Source organism: Sinocyclocheilus rhinocerous, unplaced genomic scaffold, assembly GCF_001515625.1.
Source record: "Sinocyclocheilus rhinocerous isolate Xijiao unplaced genomic scaffold, SAMN03320098_v1.1 scaffold368, whole genome shotgun sequence".
In the NCBI taxonomy this organism is placed as follows: Eukaryota; Metazoa; Chordata; class Actinopteri; order Cypriniformes; family Cyprinidae; genus Sinocyclocheilus; species Sinocyclocheilus rhinocerous.
In genome coordinates, this window is record NW_015664681.1 from 513,555 (window position 1) to 540,640 (window position 27,086).

A 27,086-nucleotide genomic window follows, 5' to 3' on the forward strand; every position below is an offset into this window, starting at 1 on the left:
ATTTTGTGTATTTGGTGTAATGAAATGTGTTTATGCGGTTTAAGGTTCAAAAAACACATTTTCCACATACTGTACATTATTGTTTCTCCTCTATGCCTCTATAGAAAGGCGTTCTGAAACGCGTCGATTTTTACAAAGCTCATCGGTCTGAAAAGCGAGGTGTGCTCTGATTGGCCAGCTATCCAGTGCGTTGTGATTGGCCGAATACCTCAAGCGTGTGACGGAAATGTTATGCCCTTACCGTACTGTGATGCCCTTGTCAGGCCTGAGCGTAACATAAAACCATGTCTGCATTTGTGATCGGAGAAATGACAAACAACAAGCGCTACTCTACACTGCCCAAAACTCGCGTTTGAATCGTCAGTGGCAAATTCTTTAAATATAAAAAAAAAATAAAAAAACACTTACAGTCTGTGAGTCAGAACAGCTGGCATTGTAGTCTACTCTACCAGGATCATGAAACAGTCCTCCATAAAATGCGCTGCACACATATGAATATTTGGGTTCAAGTGTTCTGGAACAGTGTTGAAAATACAACTTAACCACTGATTTCTAGTCGTGTCCTCTTTTGGAAGGCCAAACAAAGTAGTTTCACTTTCACAGCGTCACACGCGGTGGCGGCCTAGAGTGAGAGGAGGCCGGTGAGCTTGAGAATGGCGCGGCCGGCGGATTCAACGAAGGAGCAGCCGGTGGGCTTGCGGCAACCACATGTGACGACCCCAGCTGGACTCCACTTCGTCCACGGTGAAAGCCGATCCACCGCGCGAGGTTGATGTATTTCCTCAGCGACCAGCACGGATCAGCTCCAGGCATGACGAAGCGGATATCGTCCTCTTTTGGAAGGCCAAACAAAGTAGTTTCGCTTTCACAACGAAAACACACAGCGTCTCTACATCATGGCGGCGGAGGCAGCAACAATACTACAGCGAGAATAAAAGTTACGCCTTCTTTCTTTGTGTGGCATGAAGTGGTCAGGAGTTTGAAAAATTACCAAGAATAAGAGAAATCCTATAGACGACTACACCACCCGGAATACACCGGGACATAACAGCCCTAAGCAAAGGGACACAGGTTCGTTGCCAAAGGCAGGGTGAGCATAATGATAGACAGAAACAAATCACTTTAACAACATACAATTAATAAAAACACATACAACACTTCACACAAGGTCTCAATACATCACACGTCTTTACCAGTAACTTACAAAACAAGTACAATACAATAAGATAACAAAATAAAGAGGGAGGTGGCCAGCAAAGACCCTCAGATTTCTACCCCACATTCAATACCTATGACACACACTCTTGTGAAAAATCAAATATATTAAACACAGCACTCCATGTGGACACGCAGTACAAGGTACCATGGCCAACCCCTCCCACCTAAATCCACGCACCAAACATTACAAAACAAAATATAACAGACGGACCCAGATGAATTCCAGACAGAACTATAAGGAGTAGAGCAGAGCAGAAGTGCAGTCAGTTACTTGAGGTTCGTTAGGCTTCAATTAAGATAATTGGAAACCCCTGGACGTGCAATCAAACCTGCAAGAAAACAGTACAATGCTGCAATACACATGGTCGCTCACCACGCAGGATTACAGCTACTTGCAGGCCCATATCTGAAAACTGGCCAACAGCCAGCACACGACAGACAGGAGGATAACTCAACTGCTAGCACTCATTCAAAGCGCCACATGTCACCAAGGGGTGGTACCAAGGATGATGCATCCCAAGCAACTAAACACTTCCCCCTTTTATATGCACAACACAGGCACTAATTGGCTCATGAAACTTACCCAACTGACCAATCATGATAAAGTACAAACACTGATAGGTTCACCTGTTTGGGTAATGCCAGCCAATCATACTGGGTCTATACCTCACTCTGCTACATTCGCGTGAACATTTGGGCAGCGTTATGCAAATCTTCCCACATCGTGACGTAGACATGTGGGGGCGTGTTAGAACGAGTCGTTTTAGGTAGGCGTGGTTGACTCTTAACTTTTATAAAGAATATCTCTTTGGATTTGAGACTTTAGTCTTTGCAACTTTACAGATCTTCTTTATGCACTAAGAGCTTGTAACACTTCAAAGAGAAAGGAAAAATTGAAATCGCATCATATGACCCCTTTAAACGTACTTAAGTATTGAAAGTAAAAGTACAAATGCAAAATGGAAAAAGAGCATATATATGTACAGTATTCAATATCTGAAGTGGATCAAAAAAGTTAAGACAAGAACACATTTCTTTTTAGGTTTTAGGACAACTTTGATGAAAGGTTTTGATCCACTTCAAATGTTGACTAGTGTATATATAGGGCCTATATATAAATGTTCATACACAGCTTGAGTAGCAAGATTGTGTTCAGTTCTAACTCTTTCTTCCATTTTTTTTTATCTTTGGGTAAGAATAAGAAGCACTTCATCCGGTACTTGGTGTCTTTTATTCCAGCATAAGAAAACATTTCTGGAATCTGCATCTGAAGTGGAATTAAGATGTATTTACACAGTTTAATGTATCTCAGAGGGGACATGGATACATTTAACCTGCAGTTACAGATGCATAAATAATGCATAATTTAAATATACAACGTTGAATACTGATAATTTGAAATGATTTAAAACATGAAAAAAAAATAGTCGAAATGTGAAATTAAAAGCGCCAGTAGGTGGCAGCAAACGACTGTTAATATCATTGAGATTCAACCGATTCATTCAAACGGCCAATTCATTCAGGAACAAAGCTTTTGACTATGTTAATGAGTGAATCACTGAATCATTTATTCAACCGATTGGTTCAAAAAGCTGATTCATTCAATAAGTAAACACCGTCCATTGCTCAGAGACGCAAAACAGTGCTGTGATCTTTGTTTGGAACTATTTTGTTGGCAAAATTGAGCAAAAACAGGCAATATTGTGTCAGAAATGAAAGTCATTTAATATTAACTGTATTAAACTTGTATAAAATGATTATTACATTTGTTATCATGCTGATATCTGGAGAAAAAAACGGCACTCTTTGTGTGCTATAGATTAAGTTAACTATATTAAATTATATAAATATAAAAAGCATGCATAAGCATTTTTGTACAATTTAGAATGCCTTGAATTTTAATAGACTAATAAATCACGTGCGTGCACTCTCTGTGATATAGCCTACTCGATAATGTCAGATCGCACATCATTACAACAACACTTACCATATTATCTCAGACCATATACTGTATATTGCACAGCACACCCCAGCCTTGACTTGAGAAGGAAATGGCACACTTTTTTGCATGAGCAAAGTGTTTTTAGGAGTCTTCTTGCAGAGCCCAGACCACTGATTCGTCAAACCTGCTTTCTTGCAGTCCATGTTCTTTTGACTTTATTTTGTAGTAGGCTAAGTAACGTATATGCTTCAGGGAAATGTATCGGAGTAAAAGTATACATTTCAATTAGGAAATGTAGTGGAGTAAAAGTGAAAGTTGGCAGAAATATAAAAACTTCCAAGTAAAGTACAGATACTCCCAAAAAATAAGTAGGTTACTGTAACGAAGTATTATTACTTCGTTACGTTACACCACTGGTAATGACAACTAATGCTGTCCAGAAGTTGGCTCTATTGACAGGTAATTGAAATGGCAAGACTTGTCTGGCCAACCACATGTTATTGTCTTGATAAAGTAACCTCAAATTTGAATATACTTGAATTCTCATCATAAAAAATATTGCGAACCATAACAATTTACCAAACATAGTTCAAAGTAAATCAGTCTACTCCTTCAAAAAATATTTTATATACAATTCTGTAAAAAAATTAATAATAATAATAAATAACCATAACATATAACACATAACATCATGATGCTGGTTATAAGTGTTATGATAAACCATTTTTGGTTGCAAGGGGGTGTGTTGCTTAGTAATGTAGCCCAGTGGTAAACTCGGGTATTATAGGGTAAGGGAAACTGGGTGGGTTAGGATTGATCTCAAAAACCCAATTACATGATTATGAAAATGTAAACGTGTAACATATTTGGCAGAACTTTTGTGGGCATGAATAGCCTATTGTCACGGTTGCACTACTGTGAGGAGTGCGGAACGAGGAACGAAGGAGACCAGGAGTACATCAATCGAGAGATTTAATGATTTCAAGGGAACATGGAAAGCACACTTAGCACTCGGACGAACAATACCGGACAAGGAACTCAAAACAGGAAACACTTTAAATACACAACTTAATCAGGGGAAGACGAGACACACCTGGAATCAAATGAGAAACAATCATGGAGCAGGAACAGGAAGATAACCAAATAAGGGCAAGGAAGGCACATGGGGAGCAAAACACACACAAAACAAGGAACAAAGTCTGACACCTATAATCTTAATTTAAAGAAAATGAAGTTTAAACTTAATATCTAAAAAAGTGAAATATTCAGAAATGTTTATTTGTTATTTTGAACTCAAGACCCACTCACTTAAAAAAATGTACACTGCATAATGTGTAATATAAGGGACATCAAGGCAGTTTCAAGCAAACTGAAACAGCACAAAACATTTGTGTGAGATTATAATAGATTATTACTAAAAAGGAATGCTTTTAAATGCAGTACATAGGCCTATGTGCTACACTGTGGTAGAAATGTTCATAACTTTCTGGAAAAAAAGCAAATGACAGAATTCTCCTGTGATGCATGTATGTCCACTATGTTGGACATTGTTTGTGAGAGTGTGAAAAGTGTCTTTATTTGCTAAAAGTACACAGGGTCAAAAGTGCCCATAGCTGAAGAAACACCCAGGCATGAAATGTAGTCACTCCTGCCAGTGAGGTAGGACTCAAGTCAGAGATGTGCAGTTCCTGTGACACACAGTTCAGAAAAGGTGGACCTGAGAATTTGGTGATTCACCATGTCAAAGTGTCTGTTCTGGCTTTCTATTTATGTATAATGGCAATTTGTTAATTTTAAATTATTAATAGCTTGCTGTGAAAAGTTAGTGGCCATATAAAACCACTAAAATGGCAGGGATTTTTTAGATTTTATAGAACGCTTTACACGATTTACCATTGTCACGCATATGGTTGTTTTTAGAGACACGTTTATTTAAACACTCTGTCTTTTTTGATTCTGAGACGATGCACACATAGGTCGGTACAGATGCACCATGATATACGAATGCCATTCCAGAGCAAAGATCTTATAACTGATGTCAGCACTATCTTTTTTCTCAGAGGCTCCTCTGAGGACTGAGCACTGGCTTGTAAGTACATTTTTGCCAGTCTGTTTGTAGCCTGATCACAGCCCACATAGTATGTCAAAGTTTGGCTAGGTGGGGGTCACAGTGAGCTTCTATGTCACTTATGAAAAGCACATTTTATAAACAGCAAGGTCAACAATCTGCATATAACAAGGCTCCTTATTGAGCAGCCTCAGGATGCAGAGCACACCTTCTTGCTCAAACAGAAATCTGTGCAAATGTTTACTCAGACCTTTTCTTTTAACAGACTTCCAATTTTGTTTTGAGTGGGTAAGTGCAATTTGGGAAAACCGCAACATGATTTTGATCACAGATATGCCACAATGTCTATATGTAAACAGAAAACAAGAATATAGGCATATATGAATGTTACCATTAATGCACCAACAACTCTGCCTTGTTCATGCTTCCTATTCTTTTGCCACTCAGCATTTCATAGTTTACTTTTGAATATTGTTTGTATTATTATTTTGTATGTAATATTTTTTTTGTTACAATTCTGATTTAGGTATACCACACATTTTTACATACACCTATTCACCACACATCTGAAAAGCTTCTAACCAACATGCAGCCATTCAGAAAATTCAGATCTGATACTTTCAACCTGGGCTCAACATACAGAGGGGAGGACTGTGCGTTCAAGTGCTACAGTTTGGCAGATTTCATCAGTTCAGCCCCTCACTCATTTTGACAAAAGCATCTCTGTTGGAGAGGGCTCAGGAACACACCTTACATATGTTCCTTATTTAGTCAAACCAGAAGTGTGCTGCTGATTGAGTGATTAAAGAACAATAGATTCCATTATAAAAGTGCTCTGTCCTCCTCTTTTGGACCTAATCACATGACTGATGTTGCCCCTTGTTTATGCATGCATTTATGTGTGGTCTTAATCTTGATTGGCAGCTATGACTAAGCACTTAATTGTCTATGCTTGATTTTAAAGGGATAGTTCACCCAAAAAGGTTACCCTCATGTCGTTCCAAACCTGTATGAGTTTCTTTCTTATGTTGAACTTAAAAGAAGACATTTTGAAGAATGCTGGTAATCAAACAGTTGATGGTCCCCATTGACTTCCATAGTATTTCTTTCCCTATGGAAGTCAATGGGGACCAACAACTGTTTGGTTCTTCAAAATTCTTCAAAATATCTTCTTTTGTGTTCAACATAATGAAAACGTATACAGGTTTGGAATGACATGAGGGTGAGTAAAACAATAATCCACAAGTAATCCGAGTGACTCCAGTCCAATCAATTAAAATCTGTTTGTGAAAAAAATAAAAATAATAATAAGGCATTTTTAACTTCAAACAAATCCATCTAAATCAGGAGAACAATATGCACAGATCAAGCACCGTTTATATTCTAAACAAATATGTCAGTGGATTTTAATATGACAGGACAACAGGGGATTCACTGGAAGAAGCATTATTATGGATTACGTTCTCCTATTTTGGCCAGAAGTGACGGTTTAAAGTTTAAATGCTTAATAATGGATTTGTTCCTTACAAACATGCAGATTTTCACTTCACAAGACATTAGTTGGTAGATCAGAGTCGTGTGGATTACCTTTAGATTGTTGTGATGTGTGTTTTATCAGGTGTTTGGACTTTCATTCTGACGGCACCCATTCACTGCAGAGGATTCAATGGTGAACAAATGATGTACTGCTAAATTTCTCTAAATCTGTTCAGATGAAGGAACAAAGTTGGATGGCCTGACGGTAAGTAAAGTTTCAGCAAATTTTCATTTTTGGGAGAATTATTCCTTTAATATGATATTCAATGGCTTCATGTATCTTTATATATGCATCACCCATTTTATGCTTTTCAATTCATTGCTTGTAGTGTTTATTTTCCAGTAATGACTCGCCAGGACTTTCTAGATAACGGTGCATATAATCAGTTGAATTAAAGAAGTGATTTCATGGTGAACCATTTTTGTAACTTCTAAAACCAAAGCAATTATATTGGAATTTATATTCATAATTATTGTACATCAGACCATCGTTTTCATTTTTACATGGTCTTTTTCTGTTACTCACAGGCGAAAAAAGCCAAATTAAGTCAATGCTGTGAAACATTACCTATATCAGGAAAAATTGGTTATCATGTAACTACAAAGAAGTGATGGATATATATAATATATATATATGTTATATATATATATTATATATATATATAACAACCACACGTCTTGTTATCAGTCTGTCTCATGGGTTTTCATTTAGAGCAAATTTTTATTTGAAGGAACAAAATTCACGGAATGTCCTCAAGTCATAATCAAAACAAATGCTGTATATGCAGCAACGGTGAACTAAAGCCAGCACTGTTCTTTTAACCGTAAAAGGTGTTTGTATTTTTTAAATCTTTCTTTCTTTCCTGATGCAGACTTTGTGCAGAATCGTTAGAGCATTCTTGTTGTCCACAGTTGCACTTTCAAATGCAAGAGTGCACCGTACATGAAAAAAAAAACATGAAGTGGTAAACTTACAAGTTTTCCAGTTTTTATTTCCTTTCATAAAATAAGTAATATTCCATAAATGTGATTTAATAAACAAACAGTAGCTGGTGAGATGGGTTGAAATGTATAGGTATGTGAAACACACTATAGCGATGATCTCAGCTGTGGATAGAGGCTTTAATCAGCTGTTGAACTAGAAGAATAATGTCAGGTCTGTTCCTGTGGATAAGGAAATACTATTCTACGTCTCCCCTCAAACGTTCACACACTTAAGCAAACACACATGCTTGCATAGGAACTGAGTCTGCTCTAAATTCCTTATGGGACGTGTGGAGTGGGGTGAATTCATGCAAAGACCATTTCAATTCGTGAAATCTATCCTTTAAAAGGTATGGTGGATGGTGGGTAGTGGATAACAGCGATCCAGTTCAGAATTTCAGGAATTCTGTTTGCATTATGATGGGGAAATCTCTTATAAAAAAAATCTATGAATCTTTTTAAAATTATGAATTGTAAATTTATATGATTACTTTTTCATTATCTCATAATTAATATTTAATTGAATTTTTTGGATTGCATTTAAATTAACTTTTTTCTGGAAATCATTCAGTAATTTTACAAATAATAAAATATTTACATATACAATTATTAGAATTCTGTTAAGGCTTGTTGGATGCAATTAAATAAGCTAATCATATGATTTGCATCTTCTAAAGGATGTACATATTGTTGTCTATAATATTTAAAGGAGTATTTTCATAACAGTAAATCTGTGTGTGATGCACAAAACAGTGACAATTAACAGATTTAATGAGGCAAGTGAGGGGTGTAAATGGACACTATTGAGAGAGAGCTGGCGTCCTTCTCCTCAGCTCTGGGACTTACACGGTGCTCTAGAAACCTATGGCGTACAATGCCCTGTTCAGTTCCAGTTGGAAAATAAATATGTTCTGTGCTGTCCAAAAATACCATGTGAAGGCGCTCCCTGAGAAAGAAAGCCTATTTCCAGACAGCAGGGAGCCACTGAGTGCAAAACATCTTGGGTCAAATTATGTTAGATATAGCAGTAGCAAAAACTCCACAAAACTAATTCAGTCATTCGTCTATGTCAGATTCAAACTTGAGTCAAATGTATATATATATATTTAAAAAAAATCAATTTCGTGGAATCAGTAAGCATAACGTATAACTGCACCAGTAAAATTCAAAGGTCCATAATGTCTTTCTAGATTGGAGGTGAGGCAGTACCTTACACTCTTCTCGGTAGGTAGTAGGGAAAACAGTCCAGTGGCACCACACAGAATGACAGAAAGCACCTGGAGTGACAACTGCCCTGAGGAATTCTGTTTCCTCACACAGGCTTGCGAAGAAGCTTTTGTATCTCTCCAGAGACCTGAGTTTTCTCTTCCTTTATAGAAACAAGATTGTCAGTGAGGAGAACGCCTGATGTCTTTCAATAGTTTGGCCTTTTTGATGAAAAGAGCCCTTCAGGACAGCGAAATGTCCACAGGTCCCCGAAGGCTTCACTTGGAACTGTGCGTGTTGTCAACGTCAATCACCAAACGTCAGCTTGATTGCTTAAAATCTGATGAATATGCTGTCCCTAAGCTTGCAATACTTTTTATACCTTCATTGCTTGTCTACTCAAACTCTTCTGAAGCACAGCCATATACTATATCAGAGCGAACTTCTGTGTAATAATAATTTGATTGAATTTACTTTTTTAATATTCTGTTTAAGATTTTAATTTAAAGGGGTCATATGATGCTATTTTAAAGATCATTATTTTGTGTATTTGGTGCAACAGATTATGTTGACATGCTTTAATGTTCAAAAAACACATTATTTTTCAAATACTGTACATTATTGTAGGTCCTCTATGCCCCGCCTCTCTCAAACACATCGTTTTCAACAAAGCCCCCTCCTTTGACAAGCGCAGTCTGCTCTGATTGGCCAGCTGACCCAGTGCATTGTGATTGGCCGAACACCACAAGCACACGTCGTAAATGTAACGCCCCTTACCATAATCGCGAGCGTCAGCTTTCAAAGTAAATATCAAGACAGTTAATAATGTCGTTAGTTTTACCATCAGCTCAAGCCGAAAGGGCAACAGAGTCGTGTGACAGACACAGTGATGATGCAGTACACAAGCCACAGAAGCGCTAGATTGTCATAGCAAAGTCGGAATTTACCCTTTTTTTAAAAATTTTTTTATAGCCTTTGTGCACAGCCAGCCTTGTACTCTTCTAGGTTCAAAAAACTGTCGTCCATAAAATGCGTTGCACAAATTCGAACATCTGGGTTGTGCTGTTCTGTTGTAAATAAATCTTAACCAATGATTCCTAATTGCATCTACTCCCGGAAGGCCAAATAAAGTGCTTTTGCACTTTTTGTCTCCCTGACATGGCTTTATCAACAGGACTGCTGTTCCTGAAACCACGCCTTCTTTCTTTGCGTGCACATTTGGGCGGCATTATGCTAATATTTCCACATAGTGACGTAGACATGTGGGGGCGTGTTAGAACGAGCCATTTTAGGTGTACCAAGAGCTTGTAACACTCCAAAGAGAAAGGAAAACTTGAAATCACATCATATGACCCCTTTAAACACATTGCTTTCTGGAAGTTAGAAGATATATTTAGTATGTTGAGGGGGATTTAAGGTAATGTGTCTCTTTAAAGGTGTCAAGGGACATAGGTTAACCTGAGCAGGTTAACAAACCAGGGCAAATTTCAAACATGCCTTTGTATCTCATTTCATACACACAAACTGCAGAATAAAAGCAAAGAGGACAAAGCACTCACACAAATTCACAGTAGGAACCTCCTCTTTGAAGTCCATTCCAAGCAGTTCAGTTACCGTTTTTAATCACCATCCAAAAGAAACAGAGAATGTCCCTCCCAGCTAAACCTCAACTGAGTTTAAACGCCAGCTCATGATTGGATCTCTCTGTAGCTCTGCTGTGTAATCGGTATGCTAATGATGGAGAGATGGATAGTCTAGGAGAAGGTGAGATTTAAGTTTTTATATTAGCATGTAAGTCTCAAATTAAACACCTTCAGGAATAAATAAAAATTAGATCTTAAATGTCATGCTGCAGCTTTTCCCCCCCTAAACTTTGACACAAAGCACACAGCGTACTTTATTGGGTACTCTGTATTCTTATGTCTTGTGAGACATTACAAGGTTCTCAAATAGTGGCTCTATTCAATGTGATACGTTGTCATGTTCCTTTGAGAGGAAAGTTTGAGAGGAACAACGGGGTGGGCCAGGCTGCTGAATGAAGCCTTGTGTCTCTGCTTTCCACCCGTGTTAATGTTGCTGCTCCAGAAGACTAATTAATATGATGGATGTTTGTGACCAAGAAGCACAATATTTGAAAGCAGCACATGGGATTTTGGGAAACTGAGAAAATAGGAAACAAATCTTGAAATAAATCACTGATTTATAATAAAATGTGTACAGGGCTGGTGTCACACTTTACTCCAGTGAATATTCTAGGCTGGAAAAACGACATTTCTACCTGTAATGGGCCAGGACAAAATGAATAACATTAAACAGCATATCTGTAGCTTAACAGAATAGAATGAAAATGTGTGAAAATGTGTAGATTTACTCATCCTCAGGCCATCCGAGATGTAGATGAGTTTGTCTATATATTAGAACGGATTTGGACAAATTTAACATTACATCACTTGCAATGGATCCACTGCAGTGAATGGGTGCCGTCAAAATAAGAGTTCAAACAGCTGATAAATCACAATAGCCTAAGTAGTCCACACGACTCAAGTCCATTAGTTAACCTCATGTGAAGTGAAAAGCTAATATGTAGGCTATAGGTGTAAATAAAGTACAAAGATGTACCTTTTAGCTTTTGTAATTTCATAAAATGAATAGCCTACCTTGAATGCAATATGTAAGTGAACTGGAGTTGCTACACTAATGCCAGTGTCGTTTTATTAATTTGCTAATTTATTTTTTAAGGAAAAATATGATGCATTTAGAGTTTTAATTCGAAGGACAAAATTCTTAGAAATTATTCTAATTTAATTGGGTTTTGAATAGGTGTTTCAACCAAACCAATATAGCATTGCATTATTCAAAAAGGAATTTGACATCATGTAAATAGCTATATTAGCAAAAAGGCCGTCTTTGTTCCGTCCGATGATGTAGCTATTATGGCTCAAAACGGATCAAGAGGACCGTTGACATAAATATCGTCAGGATTTGCGCATGTTAGCTACAAAAGTGCCGGAGGCTCTGTGTAGCCTATAGCCAAATTACATCATGCGAGGAAATTTTATGTGCGCCTTCACTCCACCCCTCATTCCCTAGCCCCCTTTTCAGCTCCTGTTCAGTTAAAGTATTTCCCCTGTGAGCAGAGTTTCTTTCTGCTTCTCAATCTTCTGCCAGAAGCGCCTCTGAATTTTACTGCACACGCGACACTTTTATTACGGGTTTGGATTGAGAGAGACGCGTGCCATCAGAGAGCTGGAAAGCATCTGCAATCAAGGAATATAAGAGTTTCAGAGGGACACTGCATCATACAGGTGATGTACAGTTTGGCTTTATGTTGTGGTTTCGCTAGCTGTACAGGTGAGCACTGTCACAGCATCTCTGGCTCAATTACACGAATTCAAATGCTCAGGGTCGATTTAATTGTTGAAGTAATGTGAGATTTCAAGTTGAAAGTTGTGAACCTTCAGTCATTCTCTGATATGTGCTGATATTAAACACTAAAATGTCTAACAGAGTGACAGTAAATCAGATTTGAGCATTTGGAAATTTGAGCATTTGGAGCATTGATATAGCCTAATGAATAATCATAATAAATGTGAAAAATAACTTATTTACCAGCAACGTTATGTTTTGAATCATGACTGAAGGTGGTTTTGCAATAGGACTTATTTCAGATACTTTTGTCTTAGCTTAAATTGCATTGAAGTTAATTTTGTTGCTCTACCATGTCATATAGTTATATTTGATTATTACAGAGAAACACAATTTATATTTGAATGTCTTGTTAAGATGCTGATGTTGATATGCAACCTTCCTGACCTAAAGTGACAAATAACTTGTCAATACACTTCACTCTGAGAAAAACTGTCACTAGGTACCCTTTAAAAAGGTACTAATATAATTTGGTGGTAAATAAGGCACAAATATGTACGTTTTAGCTTTTGTAGGGTACAGTCCCAGTGATAGCTTTGTACCTTTTCTTTTCCTGAGAGAGTTCTTGCGCCTATACAGGGATGCCCACTTAAACGTTTTTCTTTCGTATGCTGTGATGCTATAAAGTATCTGCTGAAGGTGATATTGCAGATGAAACTTTATGTCCTAAGCCCTTTTTAACATGTGTTTTTTAACATATTAAATGTTGCTGGCTATGTAAAATGGCTATATGACATTATCTTCAATGAAATGCATCTAAATGTACTTGTTTCAACCTATTGTATGTAGTGTTTGTTGCGTGCTCACAAACTGTACGTGACCAGGCATATAGAAATAATGCACACTGTAGTGACAGCTTGGTTTGTTCATGTCACTTACCGTATACTTAAGCAGGATTAATTGATCCATGAGAGCATTTTTCCAAGTGGGTTAATATATAATTTTATTTACTTTACGAACTAGGTTATTATGTTGGACTTATAATGGCAAGACCCTAAATTACAGTTTTGTTGTTGACCCTTTGACATCCACATGGTGGCACATGTTGTCTAAGAATTGCTTAAAATTAATTTGAGCATATTTCTCTCTGTGGGGATTATACTGAGATTAACTGTTGCAACAGTAAATGATTCTGTCATTTAACTCAAACTATCTGTGATTTACAGTACACTCATTGTAGGAATAATGTTGTTTTTTAATCCCTGTTTTATGTGTCGCTAGCTGAGTTTGACAGGAACACACAGCTTTTAATGTTTCACGTTTGAGCAATGATTAATATTTTCATCAGTCTTTTATCTTTCTATGACCTTCTAAATCTTGAATGATTTCCATTTAAGCTTTAACTGGGACAAACACTGCACTTTAAGAAGGACTTAAAAGGAAAAAAATTAAGACCAACACATAAGCCATTAAGCCCTTTTCCCATGAAACCAACTTTGGCAACTGATTTTATCTTATCTGTCTTTTTCCTTTGTGCATTCTCTAAACACAGTCCAGAACACTTTAACAAAACACTGCACACATTTTCCAAATAGCTTAATTGTTTTTTTTCTGTGCTTTTTATAAAATGACATAATACTTCTAAATAGATTTAACATAATTTGTTTTGCTATAGTAATTTGAGGGACCTCATACATTAAAAATGGCTTGTTGGTCACAGAGTGTAAGCATGCACGCTCACTTTCTCAGATTTTTTTAATGTTGTTTGCTTTACAAGATTAGATTTGGATTGGACTAGAAGGAGAGGTGGGTGAGGACAAACTCAATATGGAATAGTGTATAAAAAGCTCCAGTTTAACTAGCTATGAATAAGTGGCTCTCTGCTCTAGCACTATGTGTAGATAAGTCTATGTATAGGAAGCACTGTTGAATGCTTTGCAGCAAGTCAAATAAATATAGCGTCACCCCTAAAAGCGAGCCAACACTGGCAAAGATTTTTAAATGTTGTATGTTTGTTAAGTAAGGGCGAACCTTATCAATTATTTTCCCCAAAACTCTGTAAACTAGAAGAACAGCATATCTCTCTCTATCCATGCATGGCAGACATTCAGTAATTAACGGTAAGTTAATTCCCAAACCGCCCGGTACAGACATGACCAGCTTGTATTGGCACGAGAACTGTACTGTTGCTGTGGTAATTTTGGGAACTGAAAATTACATGTTGGTTTTCTCTCTCAAAAACCTCTTATTTTACCAAACCTTTGTTATGAACTTGGAAAACCACATTTGGTCCATCTGATATAGTATATGCTGTCAGAATAAAATCTTTTGAGCAAAGCACAGTGTGTACAGTAAGTTGCCTTCTAATGGATATTAAAAACTGAGCATATCATAGTTCCCTTTCATGGGAACTTCGAACTGCGTCCTCTAGGGGTCGCTATGGGTAACCTAGAGGACGCAGTGTCTCGTTCCCTACTCAGGGAACCATTGTTACATAAGTAACCTGAGACGTTGTTGCTGAATATATGTGCAAATGTGATGGTCATAAGTTAACATTCTTTTAAACCTGTAGGGGAACGATGCTGTCCTTGCTTTTGCGGAGTATGTGTTTCTGGGTCTTCTCAGCCACAGCGTCTTTTGATTACGTTTACAATGGTGCGTATTCGTTGTGTAAATTACATATTGAAATTGCTAGTATTCTTGAAAACCTCATTAACCTGTACATGTTATCACAGAGCCTGAAAGCACACTGAGTGTCAGCATACCCAATGAGCTTCCTCTCCGACCTTTGATGGGTGACACATTAGTGCTGCCCTGCTACTTCCAGGACAACACAGTCAATGACCCTGGTGCCCCCACCATTGCCCCTTTGTCTCACCGGATCAAATGGAGTCTGGTCACCAAAGAAAAGACCACAAACATTTTAGCGGCATCTGAAGGAGTAGTAAGCATCGACAAAAGGTATCTGGATAGGATCACCATGGTTGGATACCCCATGACACCCACAGACGCCTCCATTAAGATCACTGAGCTCCATTCCAATGACTCGGGAGTGTACCGCTGTGAGGTCATGCATGGGATAGAGGACGGTTATGATGTTGTTGATGTTCAAGTTCAAGGTAGTGTTTGTGTGAAGATCCCTAAAGAAAATATTACTTTATGACTGTATCTGTGTGCTTTTTTCTCTCAGAAATGTGACATCGATGTACTTTTATTTTGCTTAGGTATTGTTTTCCACTATCGTGCCATCACCACACGATATACCCTTACCTTTGAGAAGGCCAAGGCAGCCTGTATTCAAAACAGTGCAGTGATTGCTACTCCAGAGCAACTCCAAGCAGCTTTTGATGAGGGTTTCCACCAGTGTGATGCTGGCTGGCTTGCAGATCAGACCGTCAGGTCAGTTACCTTCAGTGTAAAAAAAGCTGTTAAATTTATAGTAAAAATGGCAGCTGTGGTGTCCAGAAACTCACCGTAAAAAAAATACACTGAAAATGTTTCGGGTGTTACTGGATGGCATATTGGTGAATGTATATTTTACAACTTCTGCATATCACTAAATGATGTAATGTGAATATATCAGTCTACTTGAAATCCTTAAAATGTACAGATAATAACAGAGGTAGTTCAATAAAAAGCCACATGATGAATAAGAGTTCATGGTAAATGTCCTGTCCGTAAAACATGGTCAATGCTTGTATGTAAATGATGCACAGGACAAACACATGACTAAAATAAACATTAGCTAGATAACAGAAAATATAACACAAAACACCCTAAAGGCCTGTTCACACCAAGAACGATAACTATAAAGACTATAAGAAAACTATATTAGCGTCCACACCAGCGGACAATACCGTCTGTTTATTTAAGTGCAATTTGTCTGCCTCTTTCAATTCTCGAGCTCATTATAGCAGAATTGATTCTGATTGGCTGTCAATGTTTTATTGTTCATCAGCTGAAAAAAAAAACGTACTGAAAGTGATTCCAACAAAATCGTTTCTCTGTATCTGTAATATTGAGAACGATTTTTAGAACTATCTTTATCGTTATCTTTATAGTTATCGTCCTTGGTGTGAAAAAGCCTTAATTTACACAAACAACAAAAATAAGAAGAAACCATTTACAGTTTTTCATCATAGTATAGTAGTTAACTTGCAGTTACCAGTTAACCCCTTCTCAAACGCCCCCCCCCAGTTTTGGCATGGGGACATAAATAACATACCCAAAATAAAAAGGTTGCTGCTCATAAGTCTTTCTGACTAGATACATAATCAACATATGTTCACAAAGCTGACACTTGAAAGTTTACTGTTTAAGACTCAGAATTACTCAGACTGTTATGAATATGAAGATATATAAGCTCAAACATAAAAACAAAAATATTAAGAATATACTGTATTTTTTAAATGTATAAAAAATGATGTGAATGTGGTACACAATCTTTGCGTGTTAAGAGGTTAACGGGTTTACTGTAGCTTTTTTTCCGAAAACGTTACAAAAAATTGTAATGTATATTTAGTTAATGTTCTATAGTTTTGTTCGAAAATGTGATGGAAGTATTGTCATTTGTTGTGGAATGAAGGTACCCTATTCATGATCCCCGTGAGGCTTGTTATGGAGACAAGTACGAGTTTCCAGGAGTGAGGACATATGGAGTAAGAGACGTGAATGAGACGTATGACGTGTACTGCTTTGCTGAGAAAATGACAGGTACTTGTTTGAGATGGCAGAGAGCAAAATGCCTTCTTTGAAGAACATTGAAATGCTAAAAAACGTTCCATTTCATCTCACAGGAAAAGTGTTCCACACTACTTCCCCTAACAAATTCACTTTTGAGGAGGCAGAAGCTGAGTGTGCAAAGCTGGGTGCCAAGTTGGCCACCACAGGACAGCTGTACCTGGCATGGAAGGGTGGTATGGATGTTTGTAATGCAGGCTGGCTGGCAGACCGGAGCGTCCGCTACCCCATCAACATCGCCCGATCGCAGTGTGGGGGTGGCCTGCTAGGAGTGCGTACCGTCTATCTGTTTCCCAATCAGACTGGCTACCCTCTCTCAGACTCCCGCTATGATGCATTTTGCTACTCTGGTACAAAATTCTCTGTTATATAGCTATTCCTTCTTTATCATTTATGATTGTTTATCCACATACATATGTGTTATTTGATTGTTTTATCCTTGTTGATCCACAATAATGTGTGTTTAATAGCTGGTGCTAATTGATTAGGTACTGACAGGTGTATATTGTTCATATATTTTAATTTAGAAACGGCTGAGGAAGGTTCTGGCCTATTGCCATTCGACATAGAGACAACCACCGAAGCCGGCAGTGATGTCCTGAGCGTGGACACAATCACAGAACGCCCCCAGGTCTTTTTAAAGCCCACCTCCCCAGAAAGTGAACTGCAGGGAAAAGTTGTAACATACAAGCCATCAGTGACCACTGGTGTCGAGTTCCCATATACTGCACTAAATATTTCCCAGCTGCCCCTTTCACCACCCCCCAGCTCTGTGGACACTGTGGAAGGGGTCACTGATGGGACTGATCTTGCCTCTGATTTATCCCGTTTGAATGAAACCGAAGCTATCATGTCCACCACAGGTATGTATCAATATGAGAGCAATACAGTAAAAATGAATGTGAAGCATTATTCTGTTGTTCTCTGTGATTTGACATACGTATGTATTGACTGCAAACCACCATAATTTACAGTTAATATTGATTCTATGTGTATAAATTCTTATTTATTCCTCTGTACCACCTTATGTATCTCATTCACGGTGGCTTCTGTTCACCTTATAGTATTTGCATAATCAAATTTATCATGCCAACAACACATACAAAAACCAATAAAGTTTATGAGGGTTACACTGTTCCTGTTCCTCTTCCAAGATAAATCATGAAGATGCATGTTATATATTGTCATCAGTGTCAACGTATTTATATCGCAACCACAGTGAACAAATGTCTAGATGCTGAATTAGACTGAATGCAAATGAGTATATTAAACTGGAGTAACAGCTTACTCTAAAACTTTTAGAAATATCAAAATAACGTATTACAAACTAGATTTTTAATTTCTGAAGACAATTTAAATAGCATGTAAGAATCTTGCACTAGATAAAAAAAAATTTATTACAAAAAGACAATTGTTTCAGTTTTATAAACCTATGTAACTTAGATAAATCTGTTGACACCCATTGTTATTAATTCCCTCCGCAGGGGTGGCCTTCCATTATCGTGCAAGCTCCGGTCGTTATGCTTTTGACTTTGTCGAGGCTCAACTGGCATGTCAGAGCATCGGTGCAGTCATTGCCAGTGCCCAGCAACTGCAGGCAGCCTATGAGTCTGGTTACCATCAATGTGACGCTGGCTGGCTGTTAGATCAGACTGTTAGGTACGATTCACTGCACAATTGTAACATGTGGTGAACGGTTCAATTTTCTTTAAATTGTTTGTGTGTCTATTTTTATTTCTATTTAATAAAGTTATAATGTTGTTCTGTTAAATGTGGGGCAGTGGACACCTTCACTTTATATTATAATAAAGTTATAAATTATAATGTTTTAATTATATATTTAACATATATAAACTTATAAGTGTAAAGCAAAATATTTGTGGCAGGGTTGATGACAAATGCTTCTAGTGGAATTATCTGCCTCATACTGAATATATGTGACCCTGGACCACAAAACCAGTCATAAGGGTCAATTTTAGAAATTCGAGATTTATACATCATCTGAAATTGATGTATGTTTGTTTGGATAGGACAATATTTGGCCGAGATACAACTATTTGAAAATCTGGAATCTGAGGGTGCAAAAAACTCTAAATATTGAGAAAATCGCCTTTAAAGTTGTCCAAATGAAGTTCTTAGCAATGCATATTACTAGTCAAAAATTAAGTTTTGATATATTTACGGTAGGATATTTACAAAATATCTTCATGGAACATGATCTTTACTTAATATTCTAATGATTTTTGGCATAAAAGAAAAATCAATCATTTTGACCCATACAATGTATTGTTGGCTATTGCTACAAATATACCAGTGCTACTTATGACTGCTTTTGTGCTCCAGGGTCACATATGTATGTAAATTATTTTTATGCAGGTATCCCATTGTGTCTCCACGTGAGAAATGCTCTGGTGATTTGGAGCATGTTCCTGGTGTGAGGTCTTATGGACTGCGTTCTGCTGATGAACGCTATGATGTGTACTGCTATGTGGACAAATTACGGGGTAAGAGGCTGTACATAAATACATAAAAACTGTTGAGTGGAAATAGGGTAGGTAAATAAATATAAATTACTTCCATTTTAAATTTCTGAGAGTGAAACAAAACAAAACAAAAATTTAAAAAGCTGGATTCTCTCCTTGGAAAAAAATTATTCCAAATCACTGTGTGTTCACATTTCCAGGGGAAGTTTTCCATGCAAGTTCATTCGAGGGATTCACTTATGGTGAGGCAGTGGCTTACTGCCTGGGCAAGCATGCCTCCCTGGCCTCCACAGGAGACCTGTATGCCGCTTGGAAGCAGGGCTTTGATAAGTGCCGTGCTGGCTGGCTTCTTGACCGCAGTGTACGTTACTCCATCAATAACCCGCGGCAGCAGTGTGGTGGAGGGAAGGCTGGAATTCACACAGTTTACAAGTTTCCCAACCAGACTGGCTCTCATGACCTGCACTCCAAATTTGATGCATTCTGCATCAAGGGTAAATACATCTACAGTGTAGTTATATACAGGTCATAAATTCTAGATTCTTGTAAATGTAAAACATGTCTGTTGAGTGTTTATACAACATACATTATTCTTTACATATTTGTCATTTTTTATACATATAGTGGATCTGGATCTGTCTCTGAATGAAAGTGAAACAAATATGACGGTGACAGAGGAAAAGATAGTGAGCGTGACATCCCTCCCTGCTCTTCTCAAACCTGGTAATATACTGTAGCTCAGGATACATATACGAGTCAGTGACAATAAAGATAAAAAATATGCATAAATCATACATCTGAATAATTATGTAAAAAAATGCTCAAATATATTTTGTTATATTTAATATATTGCAGTAATTCATAAATATTATTAGGTTGAGAGGCATCACAGTCTGTGACATTTTACAACTTGACTTAGCATTGGCTTACCATAAGAAGTGAAATTAAAGTCAAATTGTCTGATCAATAAACTCTCACTGAACTTTGATGAGGGTCTGCAAAGGTCCTCTCATTTCCGGATTGATCACATTTTCTGCATGTTTTTTCATCTCTGTTTTTTGACTCCACCCACCCTCCTTCAAATTAAAAAATAATCAGAAATAATTAAAAACCGGAGTGAAAATGTGTTTAAAGGGATGGATCACCCAACAATGAAAATTATGTTATCATATCATATGTTTTTCATTTTTGAGTGAACTATCCCTTTAATGGAACTATCCCATGTATTTTAATGCATGTCATGATTAGTGTTAATTTTGGTGCAGTACCTTAGATTCTGGGTGTATCTGTGTTTCCTCAGAAGGAGCTACTCTTACTACTATCCCTGCGGAACCCTCTGGATCTGGCGCATCTGGGGCCAGTGGCACTGATGATCAGTTGAGCAGTGGGAGCGGGGATCAGCCAAGTGGGTCACCTGCTTCAAGTGGAGACTCTGCTGGGGCTAGTGGCACCGATGATCTGTTGAGCAGTGGAAGTGGGGATCAGCCGAGTGGGTCACCTGTTTCAAGTGGGGACTCTTCTGGGGCCAGTGGCATTGACAGTCTGTCGGGCAGTGGAAGCGAGGACCAACTGAGTGGGTCATTTGTGTCGAGTGGAGACTCTTCTGGAATCAGTGGCACTGATGATCTGTTGAGCAGTGGAAGCGGGGATCAGCCGAGTGGGTCATTTGTTTCAAGTGGAGACTCTTCTGGGGCCAGTGGCAACAACAAACTGTTGGACAGTGGGAGCGGGGATCAGCCAAGTGGGTCATTTGTGTCAAGTGGAGACTCCTCTGGGGCCAGTGGGAGTGGGGATCTGCCAAGCGGGTCTTTAGGTTCTTCAGGATCTGGCAGTGGCTTAGATATCCTAGTGACCTTTTCAGGAAGTGACTCCGTTTTATCAGGTGTTGGATCAGCTTCAGGAAGACCCGAGGAGGCTGGAGAGGCAGGCACAGAGTTCCTGACCTTTCCCTTTGGCCAGGGCTCAGGCCTCTTCGGATTGGACACCTCTGGATCAGGATCAGGAAGTGGGTCAGGGTATAGCTCTGAAGAGAGTGGATCTACCTCAGACTTTTCCAGCAGCTCAGGAGAAAGTAACGAGAGTGGAGACCTTTCTGGCATCTTCTCAGGATCAGGTTCTAGCAAGGAGTCCTCAGGATTCAGCGGTTTCCCATCAGGAATTTTTCCCTCTGGAGGATCCAGTGGCATTTCATTCATCGATGGCAGTGGTGACATCATGGTGGATAGCCCTTGGGTGAAGGTGTTCACTGCTCCACATTTAACAGAACAAGAGCTGGGTGAAAACCATGTGGATTTCAGCGGATCAGGACATATCTCAGGGTCTGGGATGAGCATTGATGTCTCTGGGATGAGTGGTGATATCTCTGGCATGAGTGGTGATATATCTGAAGTTAGCGGTGTCCACAGTGGCTCTGGGAGTGGTTTAGAGTTTTCTGGTCTGACATTTTTGGGATCGGGCTTCATTGATCTCACAGAACAACCTCGTGAGCAGGAAGTGTCTGGACTTTTGCTGTTTGGGTCTGGTGAGGGAAGTGTATTTACATCTGGAGGCTATGCCATTGAATCAGGGGAAAGATCAGGGGAATCAGCTAGCGGTGATATCTTCTTCTCCAATAATGGCATGGTGGAAATGTCCAACAAGCCCTTCCAAGGCATGGAGCTAGGAAGGGGGGAGGTGGAGTACAGTGGCACCGTCAGGTTGTCCTCAGGGAGTGGAGACGACCAAAGTGCCTTTGCTAGTGGACAAGAACATGAATGGATCCCAGTTACTAAAGATACGCCAACAGTGAACTCCAGTGATGCTCCCTCAGATGTACTATCTGCTCAAGGGCCATCTGGCCTGTACAGTGATGCTTCAGGACCTCCATTGCCTCCATTGTCAGAACCAGAGGGAATCACGAGTAAACTTGACACTGTTACTTCTGCAGCTTTGTCTTCTACCACAGAACCTACTTCTTTACAGAGCCCTTCTGTCATGGAAGGACTTGTTGTGAATGGTGAGATCCCTTTTGCGTAAAATTGGTTAGAATATAGAACAGAGATACATGACATATCAGTTCCTTATCCATTACTGGCCAGTATTAATGATTTTTTTAATGTGTCGTCTATACAATTTTTATATTGCCTATTTATTGTTATCATCCATAGCGTGAAAATAATGTTTGGCTCATTGGCGGATCATAATATAGAAATCTATTTCTTCTCACCTCTTGAGAAAAAAAACCCCTGCTCCTTTTTATCATGTTTTTTTTTTCATCATGTGTTGCTCTCTTTCTTTCTCAAAACCATAATAGCTTCTCTTAACCCATGTGAACCAAACCCTTGTGGAGCTGGGGTGTGTTCGGTGAAGGATGGGGTGGGCATTTGTCGCTGCCCACCTGGACTGCATGGAGAAGAGTGCCAGATTGGTGAGTCAGACTGAATTGACTCAGTTATTGAATCAGTCACATAAATTATGGTTACTTTTTAAAATGTTGTATTTTGAATATTGGACATTTTGATAAACATTCTTATGAACAGCCATCCTGTTTGCCTTTAACAGCTGTTGTTGCATTTTTAGGCTTATATTTGGGTTCAAATTAATCAAATGATTGTCTCTAAGTGTCTCACTGTTTTGCATTTTATTTGTGAATAACTTCTGTTCAGTTTGCTCTTGCCTGATTAATGTCCTCACAGTCCATTTTACAGGTTATGCGGCATGTGTGTGTGGTTAAGTACTTCTTGACTTACTCAGCTCTTGTGTCCAGATGTCTTTTCAGTGACTGTTCACCTGTGTTGTTTTTGTTCAGCTGTGCCTTTGCTGCAGTCTGGTTTAATCAGCACGCCTGCTAACACCTGGTATATGCTCATACTTCTCGTCCATCTTCAAATGAATCTGAACTCTGCTTCTGTTTCTGGGACTGTAAGAGTGCTGATCTGCTCACCTCATGAGAAGCTAAAAACTGATCCCAGGTCAGCGCTCTTACAGCAACTGCAACTGACTCTGATCTCTCCTTCAATTTACCACAATTTACTGAGTGTCTCTTCTCAGCTTATCAAAATATTGATGGTATAATTATGCAAGAGATTCGTTTAGAAGCAGCTCCAAGAGTTCTGATTCAGTGGTGCTCTCTGCCAAGCTTGGCCTTCCTCAGGGCATCTTCATAGTAGTCAGCTTTAATCGCTAAACGTTTATTTGCAGAGGTTGATGTTTGCCATTCAAACCCTTGCGCCAATGGAGCCACCTGTGTGGAGGTGGAGGACACTTTCAAATGCTTATGTCTGCCCAGCTACGAAGGAGACCGCTGTGAGATTGGTATGAGGCTGCTTCAACTAATTCTACTAACGGTCTTTCAAAAACAACCTTAAGGTGACACACAGCTCTAGATGTTGCTGTAGTGGAATGAAAGTCCCCGGAAACGTATTTGTGTGTCGAGTAGGGATTGGTGAGGGTTTTTTTTTCCTGTGTGTGTGAGAGAGAGTTTTGCCTGTCCATTTATGGAAATCTGTTGCAGTTAAACATCAGCCTCATTCAGGATGCAATGATGCATTTGCAGTTACTGCAAAAATATAGCAAGAAGAAAGTATAACCATTTAGTAAACAGAACGTGTCCAGTTCATATTTTCCATCTGAGCAGTGACTAGAAATATCTTATTTGTTCATTTTCTGCTGGATGTTTCTCTTGGCGTAATATATGGAATTTAATCGTCGGTCTTCTGGAATACTTTTACACGATTGTGGAAAATCACTTTATCTGATAAGCTGATATTATGCCACGTTAAAGGCATTTGTCGCTTACTTAAAACACTGGTTTTAAACACTGAAAGATAAAGTGACTTTATCCAAATCCCTCAGCACATTCCATTATACATTTGCCATTTGTTTCTTATTGGCCTGTATAGCAAGTATTAAAGGGATAGCTCACCCAAAGATGAAAATTCTGTCTGTTATTTACTCACCCTCACGTTGTTCCAAGCCCATAAGATTTCCGTTCATCTTCTAAACACAAATTAAGATATTTTCAATGAAACCTGAGAGATTTCTGTGCCTCTACTTGTAGTCCATTCCACTGCCTGAGAATCAATGAGGCTTGTAATCATCGGTTGAGCTTCCTTTGACCTTATTTGATGAGCTTTATGAATGTGCATTGATCAATGTTTATATGTGAATAGAAGGCAAATTAAATCCGTTCATCATATGAAGCGGTTTTGTCTCTTCACGAGACTTGATTTAAACTGCTCGATTCACATGGATTACTTTTATGATGTCTTTATGAACTTTTTGAAACGTCAAACGTATAGATTTTTAATGGAGGGACAAAAATCTCTCAGGTTTCATTAAAATATCTGTACGTTTGTGTATGGGTTTGGATCATGAGGATGAATAAAAGAAGACAAAATTTTCATTTTTGGGTGAACTAACCCTTTAAGCCCGTGTCAAGGACTATTCATCTTGCGATAGTGTTCTAAGAGGATATCTGGTGAAACAGTGGTAAATATGCCATGTGATGTTGCTTCAGATGTGCACAGCTGTGAGGAGGGCTGGACTAAGTTTCAGGGCAACTGTTACTTGCATTTCTCGGAGAGAGAGACCTGGCTGGACGCTGAGCAGCGCTGTCGAGACTTAAACGCTCACCTGGTGAGCATTATCACTCCAGAGGAGCAAGCCTTCATCAACTGTGAGTGTGTGTCTGTGTGTTTAAGCTCCTAAGTATCCGTGTTGTTTTTCTGATTACAAACAATCACCCTCTTGAAACAGCATACGCACAAGACTATCAGTGGATTGGACTGAACGATAAAACGGTGGAAAGTGACTTTCGCTGGTCAGATGGGACTCCGCTGGTAAGCCTGACTCTTGCTAAAAAAGCTGTATTTCTAATAATAGAGCTGTTTGATTGAGTTACAGTATAATGCTTGATTTTTCTCTTCCTTTCCTTAGCAATATGAGAACTGGAGGCCTAACCAGCCTGACAATTATTTTAACTCTGGTGAAGACTGTGTTGTAATGATCTGGCACGAAAATGGCCAATGGAATGACGTGCCCTGCAACTATCACCTACCTTTCACATGCAAAACAGGTCCAGGTATGCTCACCACCAAACACAAACAAATGGTATCACTAGTGATTCAGTTTCAATTGGACTTCCTCTTCTTTCAGTGACATGTGACCAACCTCCTAAAGTGGAGAATGCCAGGATGTTTGGCAACAAGAAAGATCGTTATCAGGTGAATTCTATAATCAGATACCAGTGCAGTGAAAACTTCACACAGCGCCACCTACCTGTGATCCGCTGCATGGTTGATGGACAGTGGGAGAAGCCTCGAGTGCAATGCATAGCCAGTAAGCTACTGAAGCATTACCAAAAACTATGACTATTACCCTACCATTAAAAAGTTTGGGGTTGGTTAGTTTTTTTTAAGTGTCTTATGCTCACCATTTATTTGATCAAAAAAGAGAAAACAGTAATACTGTGAAATATTATTAACATTTTAAATAACTGCTTTCTATTTTTGTATATTTTAAAGTGTAATTTATTACTGTTATGGCAAAGCTGAGTTTTCAGCTGCCATTAATGCATGATCCTTCAGAAATCATTCTAATATGCTGATTTGGTGATCAAGAAACATTTCTTCTTATTTTCAATGTTGTAAATGGTTCTGTTGCTTACATTGTTTCCATAATTTTTTTTTATTTTTTTTTTTTTTTATAATACTGCAAATGTCTTTACTGTCTATTTTGATCAATTTAATGTGTCATTGATGAATAAATGTATTTCTAAAAAAAAGTACTGATCCAAAATATTTTAAAGGCATAGTTCACCCAAAAATAAAAGTTCTGTCATTAATTACTTACCCTCATGTTGTTCCAAACCCCTTAAGACCTTCTTTCATCTTTGGAACACAAATTAAGATTTTTTTTTTTTTTTTGATGAAATCCGAGAGCTTTCTGACCCTGCATAGACAGCAAGGGTACTTTTTTTGCACGCAAAGAAAACAAAAATTACGAATTTATTCAACAATTCTTCTCACATGGACTATTTTAACGATGTCCTTACTACGTTTCTGTGCCTTGATCGTGGTAGGACCCTTGCTGTCTATGCAAAATATCTTAATTTGTGTTTTGAAGATGAACACAGGTCTTACGGGTTTGGAACGACATGAGGGTGAGTAATTAATGACATAATTTTCATTTTTGGGTGAACTATCCCTTTAAATCATATATCTATATGATGTTTTAATCATATAAGATTTCAAATAAGAATTCCTTTAAAATAACTAATTATTTAATCGACTTTGTATGTTTTAAACATATATTCTATACATTACTATGTGAAAGGTACTGACATGTTTTCTTTTGTTTTTGTATTTATAGAGGTCAAATCCGGACTGCAAAAGGAATCTTCTGTTTATCACTCTCATAAATCTAATACAACAACATTGGAGAAACATCTCTAAGGAGATTTGAAGAGCTAGAGATTCATTTTTAAATCAGTACGAGTTTTATATTTATTTTCCAAGACACTGAATTATGAAGCATTTGTGATTAAAAAGTGTTATTTTCAAGA

At 38.3% G+C, this 27,086-nt stretch overlaps 1 protein-coding gene across 1 annotated transcript; it reads left to right on the top strand.

The window, feature by feature from the left end:
- Positions 1-12,019: 12,019 nt before the first annotated feature.
- Positions 12,020-27,086, top strand: LOC107730253 (aggrecan core protein-like). Its single transcript, XM_016541026.1, has 19 exons — positions 12,020-12,259; positions 14,893-14,975; positions 15,056-15,439; positions 15,545-15,719; positions 16,906-17,033; positions 17,117-17,410; positions 17,588-17,923; positions 18,545-18,719; positions 19,437-19,564; positions 19,744-20,037; positions 20,168-20,266; positions 20,844-22,538; positions 22,836-22,949; positions 23,723-23,836; positions 25,041-25,199; positions 25,280-25,362; positions 25,460-25,604; positions 25,679-25,861; positions 26,894-27,086. The coding sequence occupies exons 2-19, from the start codon at positions 14,900-14,902 to the stop codon at positions 26,974-26,976; spliced, it is 4,665 nt and encodes a 1,554-aa protein (XP_016396512.1). The 5' UTR covers positions 12,020-12,259; positions 14,893-14,899; the 3' UTR covers positions 26,977-27,086.

Coding starts and splice junctions, on each gene's coding strand:
- LOC107730253 (XM_016541026.1), top strand. CDS start 14,900: ATGCTGTCCTTGCTTTTGCGGAGTATGTGTTTCTGGGTCTTCTCAGCC. Junction 17,411..17,587: donor TGATGCATTTTGCTACTCTG/GTACAAAATTCT, acceptor ATTTTAATTTAG/AAACGGCTGAGGAAGGTTCT. Junction 20,267..20,843: donor CCCTGCTCTTCTCAAACCTG/GTAATATACTGT, acceptor GTGTTTCCTCAG/AAGGAGCTACTCTTACTACT.